The sequence below is a fragment of the Coregonus clupeaformis genome, chromosome 18 (assembly GCF_020615455.1).
Source record: "Coregonus clupeaformis isolate EN_2021a chromosome 18, ASM2061545v1, whole genome shotgun sequence".
Lineage (NCBI taxonomy): Eukaryota > Metazoa > Chordata > Actinopteri > Salmoniformes > Salmonidae > Coregonus > Coregonus clupeaformis.
Window position 1 is genome coordinate 33,919,074 of NC_059209.1, and position 10,000 is coordinate 33,929,073.

The 10,000-nt window shown below is 46.7% G+C and overlaps 1 protein-coding gene across 4 annotated transcripts in view; it reads left to right on the forward strand.

Annotated features, from left to right (window-relative positions):
- Positions 1 to 10,000, forward strand: part of LOC121530716 (tight junction protein ZO-2) — a 154,994-nt gene that overhangs the window by 125,182 nt on the left and 19,812 nt on the right. For all 4 annotated transcript variants that reach the window (XM_041835895.2, XM_045226850.1, XM_041835897.2 and 1 more), the window contains exons 13-14: positions 2,494 to 2,713; positions 4,732 to 4,916. In XM_041835895.2, coding sequence (XP_041691829.2) covers positions 2,494 to 2,713; positions 4,732 to 4,916 — 405 coding nt within the window. The remainder of the gene's footprint in view (positions 1 to 2,493; positions 2,714 to 4,731; positions 4,917 to 10,000) is intronic.

The window sequence follows — 10,000 nt, forward strand, 5'->3', positions numbered from 1 at the left end:
GTTAGTGTGCTGTATACTAGCCTATCTGTAATAACTGTGTCAGTTAGTGTGCTGTATACTAGCCTATCTGTAATAACTGTGTCAGTTAGTGTGCTGTATACTAGCCTATCTGTAATAACTGTCAGTTAGTGTGCTGTATACTAGCCTAACTGTAATAACTGTCAGTTAGTGTGCTGTATACTAGCCTATCTGTAATAACTGTCAGTTAGTGTGCTGTATACTAGCCTAACTGTAATAACTGTCAGTTAGTGTGCTGTATACTAGCCTATCTGTAATAACTGTGAGTTAGTGTGCTGTATACTAGCCTATCTGTAATAACTGTCAGTTAGTGTGCTGTATACTAGCCTATCTGTAATAACTGTCAGTTAGTGTGCTGTATACTAGCCTATCTGTAATAACTGTCAGTTAGTGTGCTGTATACTAGCCTATCTGTAATAACTGTGTCAGTTAGTGTGCTGTATACTAGCCTATCTGTAATAACTGTCAGTTAGTGTGCTGTATACTAGCCTCTCTGTAATAACTGTCAGTTAGTGTGCTGTATACTAGCCTAACTGTAATAACTGTGTCAGTTAGTGTGCTGTATACTAGCCTATCTGTAATAACTGTCAGTTAGTGTGCTGTATACTAGCCTATCTGTAATAACTGTGTCAGTTAGTGTGCTGTATACTAGCCTATCTGTAATAACTGTGTCAGTTAGTGTGCTGTATACTAGCCTATCTGTAATAACTGTCAGTTAGTGTGCTGTATACTAGCCTATCTGTAATAACTGTGTCAGTTAGTGTGCTGTATACTAGCCTATCTGTAATAACTGTGTCAGTTAGTGTACTGTATACTAGCCTATCTGTAATAACTGTCAGTTAGTGTGCTGTATACTAGCCTATCTGTAATAACTGTCAGTTAGTGTGCTGTATACTAGCCTATCTGTAATAACTGTCAGTTAGTGTGCTGTATACTAGCCTATCTGTAATAACTGTCAGTTAGTGTGCTGTATACTAGCCTATCTGTAATAACTGTCAGTTAGTGTGCTGTATACTAGCCTATCTGTAATAACTGTCAGTTAGTGTGCTGTATACTAGCCTAATTGTAATAACTGTCAGTTAGTGTGCTGTATACTAGCCTATCTGTAATAACTGTCAGTTAGTGTGCTGTATACTAGCCTATCTGTAATAACTGTGTCAGTTAGTGTGCTGTATACTAGCCTATCTGTAATAACTGTCAGTTAGTGTGCTGTATACTAGCCTATCTGTAATAACTGTCAGTTAGTGTGCTGTATACTAGCCTATCTGTAATAACTGTGTCAGTTAGTGTGCTGTATACTAGCCTATCTGTAATAACTGTCAGTTAGTGTGCTGTATACTAGCCTATCTGTAATAACTGTGTCAGTTAGTGTGCTGTATACTAGCCTATCTGTAATAACTGTCAGTTAGTGTGCTGTATACTAGCCTAACTGTAATAACTGTCAGTTAGTGTGCTGTACTAGCCTATCTGTAATAACTGTCAGTTAGTGTGCTGTATACTAGCCTATCTGTAATAACTGTCAGTTAGTGTGCTGTATACTAGCCTATCTGTAATAACTGTCAGTTAGTGTGCTGTATACTAGCCTATCTGTAATAACTGTCAGTTAGTGTGCTGTATACTAGCCTATCTGTAATAACTGTCAGTTAGTGTGCTGTATACTAGCCTATCTAGCAAGATTCTCTTAGGTCTGAGTATTTGTCACAGTGTAATAGGAAATGCAGCTCTGTCTCTACCTCTCCCCGGGGGCAGAGTGAGCACAGCCTGTCCTCTCTGGGCAGCCAGGTTTGCCTGTGACGACCGGTCTCTATAGCCAGACTGTGTTCACTGAGTCTGTACCTAGTCATTGTTTTCCTCAGTTTTCTATCAGTCACAGTGGTCAGATAGTCTGCCACCATGTACTGTCTGTTTAGAGCCAAATAGCATTGAAGTTTACTTTGATTTTTTGTGGTGTCTTTCCAATAGGTGATATATTTTTCATTTTGCTTTGTGATGATTTGGTTGGGCCAGATTTTCTGAGTGCTGTCCTGAGGCTCTATGAGGTTGGTTTTGGTTAGTGAACTGAGCCTCAGAACCAGCTGGCTGAGGGGACTCTTCTCTTGTTTCATCTCTTGACATAGTGGAGCTGTGTGATGGAATGTTTTGGGGTCACTTGTTTTTAGATGGTTGTAAAATTTGATGGCTCTTTTTTCAATTCGAATAAGGAGGGGGTATTGGCCCAATTCTACTCTACATGCGTTATTTTGAGTTTTTCTTTGCACTTGCAATACAGTCAGCAAATACAACAGCAAAACTCTGCATGCAGTATTTCTCTCTCTCTCTCTCTCTCTCTCTCTCTCTCTCTCTCTCTCTCTCTCTCTCTCTCTCTCTCTCTCTCTCTCTCTCTCTCTCTCTCTCTCTCTCTCTCTCTCTCTCTCTCTCTCTCTCTCTCTCTCTCTCTCTCTCTCTCTCTCTCTCTCTCTCTCTCTCTCTCTCCAGTCTACAGTGACATCCTGGTGTCTGGTCGTGGGGACTCCTTCTTTATCAGGACTCATTTTGATTACGAGCGTGAGGCTCCCCAGAGCCTGGCCTTCTCCAGAGGGGAGATCTTCAAGGTGGTGGACACCCTCTACGACGGCAAGCTGGGAAACTGGCTGGCCATCCGCACCGGCAAGGACAAACAGCTGCTGGAGAAGGGCATCATCCCCAACAAGAGCAGGTAATCATCCCTAAGGTGTCATTCCCAACAAGAGCAGATAATCATCCCTAAGGTGTCATTCCCAACAAGAGCAGATAATCATCCCTAGAGCATCATCTCTAATAAGAGCAGGTAATCATCCCTAAGGCATCATCCATAATGAACAGGTAATCATCCCTAAGGCATCATCCATAATGAACAGGTAATCATCCCTAAGGCATCATCCATAATGAGCAGGTAATCATCCCTAAGGCATCATCCATAATGAACAGGTAATCATCCCTAAGGCAACATCCATAATGAACAGGTAATCATCCCTAAGGCATCATCCATAATGAGCAGGTAATCATCCCTAAGGCATCATCCATAATGATCAGGTAATCATCCCTAAGGCATCATCCATAATGAACAGGTAATCATCCCTAAGGCATCATCCATAATGAACAGGTAATCATCCCTAAGGCATCATCTCAAATAAGAGCAGGTAATCATCCCTAAGGCATCATCCATAATGAACAAGTAATCATCCCTAAGGCATCATCCATAATGAGCAGGTAATCATCCCTAAGGCATCATCTCTAATAAGAGCAGGTAATCATCCCTAAGCCATCATCCATAATGAGCAGGTAATCATCCATAATGAACAGGTAATCATCCCTAAGGCATCATCCATAATGAGCAGGTAATCATCCCTAAGGCATCATCTCTAATAAGAGCAGGTAATCATCCCTAAGGCATCATCCATAATGAGCAGGTAATCATCCCTAAGGCATCATCCATAATGAGCAGGTAATCATCCCTAAGGCATCATCCATAATGATCAGGTAATCATCCCTAAGGCATCATCCATAATGAGCAGGTAATCATCCCTAAGGCATCATCCATAATGATCAGGTAATCATCCCTAAGGCATCATCCATAATGAACAGGTAATCATCCCTAAGGCATCATCCCTAACTAGAGATGGTGAGATGGACTGGGAGGAAACTAAATTACAGTTTCTGTAGTTAGGATTTGGCCCAGCTATAGTAACTTTTAGAGGACAGATAAGATTCCCTGGCCATCAGTTGACTGTTAAGGGAGTGTTCAGTCACATCAGTGCCATCTCTCTCTCTCTCTCTCCCCCACACTGGGATTAAAGACTCCTCGATCACACACTGACTCTCATCTTTGATCCCTACACACACACACAGAAACTGAAATATCAATTTTTTATTGTAAACACACTTGTCTTGGTTCATCTCTCTTCGTCTCCCACACCAACTTACCCTCTTATCACCCTAACACACTGCCCTCCGTCCTCACTCACCCCTCTTTGTATACTTTACCATCGCTTTCTCAATATCACCCCTCTTCCCTCCTTCTCTCCCACCATCCTGTCTCCTCATCACCCTCTTCCCTCCTTCTCTCCCTCTCACCAGCCTGTCTCCTCATCACCCTCTTCCCTCCTCTCCCACCATCCTGTCTCCTCATCACCCTCTTCCCTCCTTCTCTCCCTCTCACCATCCTGTCTCCTCATCACCCTCTTCCCTCCTTCTCTCCCTCTCACCAGCCTGTCTCCTCATCACCCTCTTCCCTCCTTCTCTCCCTCTCACCAGCCTGTCTCCTCATCACCCTCTTCCCTCCTTCTCACCATCCTGTCTACTCATCACCCTCTTTCATCTCTATTTCATTCTCCTGACCACTCCTCATCTCTCATCACTTTCTGTTCACTTCTGTTCTGCCCCGTCTCACCAAATGTCTCAAACTCTCTCACAATCTCTTTCTTGCTCTCTCTCTCTCTCTCTCTCTCTCTCTCTCTCTCTCTCTCTCTCTCTTTCTTGCTCTCTCTCTCTCTCTCTCTCTCTCTCTCTCTCTCTCTCTCCAATTCAATTTCAATTCAATTGAAGGGCTTTATTGGCATAGGAAACATATGTTTACATTGCTCTCTCTCCCTCTCCCTCTCTCTCTCTCTCTCTTGCGCTCTCTCCCTCTCTCTCTGTATCTCGCTCTCTCTCTCTCGCTCTCGGTCTGTCTGTCTCCCTCTCTCTCTCTCCCAGGGCTGACCAGATGGCGAGCGTCCAGGACTCCCATAAGGCCGCTGGGACGGACCGGGCTGACTTCTGGCGTCTGAGGGGTCAAAGGGCAGCCAAGAGAAAGGAGCCGAGGAAGAGCAGAGAGGATGTCAGCGCTACGCCCGTCGCCACACGCTTCCCCGCGTACGAGAGAGTCGTGCTCAGAGAGGGTGCGTCTGACATCATAGGGAAACAACACAGGAAATAATACAGAGTTGAGAAGAGAGGAATAAAAGAAGAGAAGAGAGGGAGAAGAGAAGAGAGGGAGAAGAGAAGAGAGGGAGAAGAGAAGAGAGGGAGAAGAGAAGAGAGGGAGAAGAGAGGGAGAGGTAGAAAAGAGGGAGAAGATAGGGAGAAGAGAAGAGAGGGATAAGAGAAGAGAGGAGAGGAGAAGAGGAGAGAAGAGAAGAGAGGGAGAATAGAGGGAAGGGGAGAAGAGAAGAGAGGGAGAAGAGAAGAGAGGGAGAAGAGAGGGAAGGGGAGAAGAGAAGAGAGGGAGAAGAGAAGAGAGGGAGAAGATAAGAGAAGAGAGGGAGAAGATAAGAGAAGAGAGGGAGAAGATAAGAGAAGAGAGGGAGAAGATAAGAGAAGAGAGGGAGAAGATAAGAGAAGAGAGGGAGAAGATAAGAGAGGGAGAAGAGAAGAGAGGGGAGAAGAGAAGAGAGGGGAGAAGAGAAGAGAGGGAGAAGAGAGGAAGAAAAGAGGGGAGCGGGAGTAGAGAAGAGAGGGAGAAGAGAGGAGAGGGAGAAGAGAAGAGAGGGAGGAGAGATTGAGAAGAGATGGAGACGAGAAGAGAGGGAGAAGAGAAGAGAGGGAGAAGAGAAGAGAGGGAGAAGAGAGGGAGAAGAGAAGAGGGAGAAGAGCGGGAGAGGTAGAAAAGAGGGAGAAGAGAGGGAGAAGAGAAGAGGGGGAGAAGAGAGGAGAGGGAGAAGAGGGGGAGAAGAGAGGAGAGGGAGAAGAGAGGGAGAAGAGAGGAGAGGTAGAAAAGAGGGAGAAGAGAGGGAGAAGAGAGGGGAGAGAAGAGAAGAGAGGGGAGAAGAGAAGGGAGGGAGAAGAGAAGAGAAGAGAGAGAGAAGAGAAGAGAGGGAGAAGAGAAGAGAGGGAGAAGAGAGGGAGAAGAGAAAAGAGGGAGAAGAGAAGAGAGGGAGAAGAGAAGAGAACAGAGGGAGAAGAGAACAGCGGGAGAAGAGAACAGCGGGAGAAGAGAAGAGAGGGGAGAAGAGAAGAGAGGGGAGAAGAGAAGAGAGGGGAGAAGAGAAGAGAAGAGAGGGAGAAGAGAAGAGAAGGGAGAAGAGAGGGAGAAGAGAGGGAGAAGAGAAGAGAGGGAGAATGAGAAGAGGGAGAAGAGAGGGAGAAGAGAAGAGAGGGAGAAGAGAAGAGAGGGAGAAGAGAGGGAGAAGAGAAGATAGAAGAGAAGAGAGGGAGAAGAGAAGAGCGGGAGAAGAGAAGGGAGGGAGAAGAGAAGAGAAGGGAGTGAAAAGAGAAGAGAGTGAAAAGAGAGGGAGAAGAGAAGAGAGGGAGAAGAAAAGAGAGGGAGGAGAGGGAGAAGAGAAGAGAGGGAGAAGAGAAGAGAGGGGAGAAGAGAAGAGAGCGATAAGAGACTAGAAGATGGGGAGAAGAGGGAGAAGAGAAGAGAAGAGAAGAGAGGGAGAAGAGGGAGAAGAGAAGGGAGGGAGAAGAGAAGAGAGGGAGAAGAGGGGGATAAGAGAAAAGAAGAGAGTGTAGAAGAGAGGGAGAAGAGAAGAGAGGGAGAAGAGAAGAGAGGGAGAAGAGAAGAGAGGGAGAAGAGAAGAGAGGGAGAAGAGAACAGCAGGAGAAGAGAAGAGCAGGAGAAGTGTAGAGAGGGGAGAAAAGAAGAGAGGGGAGAAGAGAAGAGAGGGGAGAAGAGAAGAGAGGGGAGAAGAGAAGAGGGGAGAAGAGAAGAGGGGGAGATGAGAAGAGGGGGAGAAGAGAAGAGCAGGGAGAAGAAAGGGAGAAGAGAAGAGAGGGAGAAGTGAAGAGAGGGAGAAGAGAGGGAGAAGAGAATAGAGGGAGAAGAGAGGGAGAAGAGAAGATAGGGGAGATGAGAGGGAGAAGAGAAGATAGGGGAGAAGAGAAGGGAGGGAGAAGAGAAGAGAGAGAGAAGAGAGGGAGAAGAGAAGATAGGGGAGAAGAGAGGAGAGGGAGAAGAGAAGAGAGGGAGAAGAGAAGAGAGGGAGAAGAGAAGAGAGGGAGAAGAGAGGGAGAAGAGAAGGGGAGAGGAGAAGAGAGGGAGAAGAGGAGAGGAGAGGAGAGAAGAGAGGGATAAGAGACTAGAGGAGAGGGAGAAGAGGGGAGAAGAGAGGGAGAAGAGAAGAGAGGGAGAATAAATTAGAAGAGAGGGAGAAGAAATGAGAAGAGAGGGAGAAGAGAGGGGAGGGGAGGGGAGATAGGTGAGGAGAGAGAAGAGAAGAGGGGAGAAGAGCGGGAGAGGAGGCGGTAAAGTTGAGGAGAAGTATATCATTGAGGAGAGGAAGGGTGATAGACAGACAGGCCAGCATTGGGAAACACACCGGAAACAACACACACACAGGAAGGGTAGATGCAGAAGGGTGGGGGAAAGACAGTTGTGGACAACACTGTATATATACACTGCTCAAAAAAATAAAGGGAACACTTAAACAACACAATGTAACTCCAAGTCAATCACACTTCTGTGAAATCAAAGTGTCCACTTAGGAAGCAACACTGATTGACAATACATTTCACATGCTGTTGTGCAAATGGAATAGACAACAGGTGGAAATTATAGGCAATTAGCAAGACACCCCCAATAAAGGACTGGTTTTGCAGGTGGTGACCACAGACCACTTCTCAGTTCCTATGCTTCCTGGCTGATGTTTTGGTCACTTTTGAATGCTGGCGGTGCTTTCACTCTAGTGGTAGCATGAGACGGAGTCTACAACCCACACAAGTGGCTCAGGTAGTGCAGCTCAGGATGGCACATCAATGCGAGCTGTGGCAAGAAGGTTTGCTGTGTCTGTCAGCGTAGTGTCCAGAGCATGGAGGCGCTACCAGGAGACAGGCCAGTACATCAGGAGACGTGGAGGAGGCCGTAGGAGGGCAACAACCCAGCAGCAGGACTGCTACCTCCGCCTTTGTGCAAGGAGGAGCAGGAGGAGCACTGCCAGAGCCCTGCAAAATGACCTCCAGCAGGCCACAAATGTGCATGTGTCTGCTCAAACGGTCAGAAACAGACTCCATGAGGGTGGTATGAGGGCCCGACGTCCACAGGTGGGGGTTGTGCTTACAGCCCGACACCGTGCAGGACGTTGGCATTTGCCAGAGAACACCAAGATTGGCAAATTCGCCACTGGCGCCCTGTGCTCTTCACAGATGAAAGCAGGTTCACACTGAGCACGTGACAGACGTGACAGAGTCTGGAGACGCCGTGGAGAACGTTCTGCTGCCTGCAACATCCTCCAGCATGACCGGTTTGGCGGTGGGTCAGTCATGGTGTGGGGTGGCATTTCTTTGGGGGCCGCACAGCCTTCCATGTGCTCGCCAGAGGTAGCCTGACTGCCATTAGGTACCGAGATGAGATCCTCAGACCCCTTGTGAGACCATATGCTGGTGCGGTTGGCCTTGGGTTCCTCCTAATGCAAGACAATGCTAGACCTCATGTGGCTGGAGTGTGTCAGCAGTTCCTGCAAGAGGAAGGCATTGATGCTATGGACTGGCCCGCCCGTTCCCCAGACCTGAATCCAATTGAGCACATCTGGGACATCATGTCTCGCTCCATCCACCAACGCCACGTTGCACCACAGACTGTCCAGGAGTTGGCGGATGCTTTAGTCCAGGTCTGGGAGGAGATCCCTCAGGAGACCATCCGCCACCTCATCAGGAGCATGCCCAGGCGTTGTAGGGAGGTCATACAGGCACGTGGAGGCCACACACACTACTGAGCCTCATTTTGACTTGTTTGAAGGACATTACATAAAAGTTGGATCAGCCTGTAGTATGGTTTTCCACTTCAATTTTGAGGGTGACTCCAAATCCAGACCTCCATGGGTTGATACATTTGATTTCCATTGATCATTTTTGTGTGATTTTGTTGTCAGCACATTCAACTATGTAAAGAAAAAAGTATTTAATAAGATTATTTCATTCATTCAGATCTAGGATGTGTTATTTTAGTGTTCCCTTAATTTTTTCGAGCAGTGTATATACATAATATGACATGTGAAATGTCTTTATTCTTTTGGAACTTCTGAGTGTAATGTTTACTGTTAATATTTATTGTTTATTTCACTTTTGTTTACTATCTACTTCACCTGCTTTGGCAATGTTAACATACGTTTCCCATGCCAATAAAGGCCTTAAATTGAAATTGAATTGAATTGAGAGAGAGAGAGGGGGGGCCTCTAAACACAGGAAATACACACCACAGGGGAGAATTAGGAGGGGGGTAAGCGGCCCTCAGAGAGGGCATGTCGACAAGGGTCAGACAGGAACTACGCCGTTCTGGAGAGGATGCAGGAAAGGGGAAAAGGAAGATGGAGAGAGAAAGTTGATGAAAAGAGAGAGACGAAGGGAGGAGAGGAAAAGGAGAGAGGGGAGGAATGCCAAAGAGGAGAAAGAGAAGGGTATAGATGAATGGAAAGTGGCATTAGAAGGAGATAACTGGGACAGAAGGGTAGAACAGGAGGAAGAAGAGGGAGATGATGATTGAGTTTATCTATGAAACTAAGGGCAGGAATTTATCAAAGCAGTTGCTGTTTCTCTGCTGTTGTTTCAGGCAAGCAGACAAAGCAGAAACAGTGGAGCTTCAGTTAAGCAGACTGTGGTGTTCTCTGGCTGACTGTACGGAGACAGGACTGAGACAGGACTGACACGACTGAGACACAGCTTCAGTCAAGCAGACTGTGGTGTTCTCTGGCTGACTGTACGGAGACAGGACTGAGACAGGACTGACAGGACTGAGACACAGCTTCAGTCAAGCAGACTGTGGTGTTCTCTGGCTGACTGTACGGAGACAGGACTGAGACAGGACTGACAGGACTGAGACACAGCTTCAGTCAAGCAGACTGTGGTGTTCTCTGGCTGACTGTACGGAGACAGGACTGAGACAGGACTAAGACAGGACTAAGACACAGCTTCAGTCATGCAGACTGTGGTGTTCTCTGGCTGACTGGAATGAGACTGGATTGAGACAGGACTGAGACAGGACTAAGACACAGCTTCAGTCATGCAGACTGTGGTGTTCTCTGGCTGACTGGACAGACAGGACTGAGAC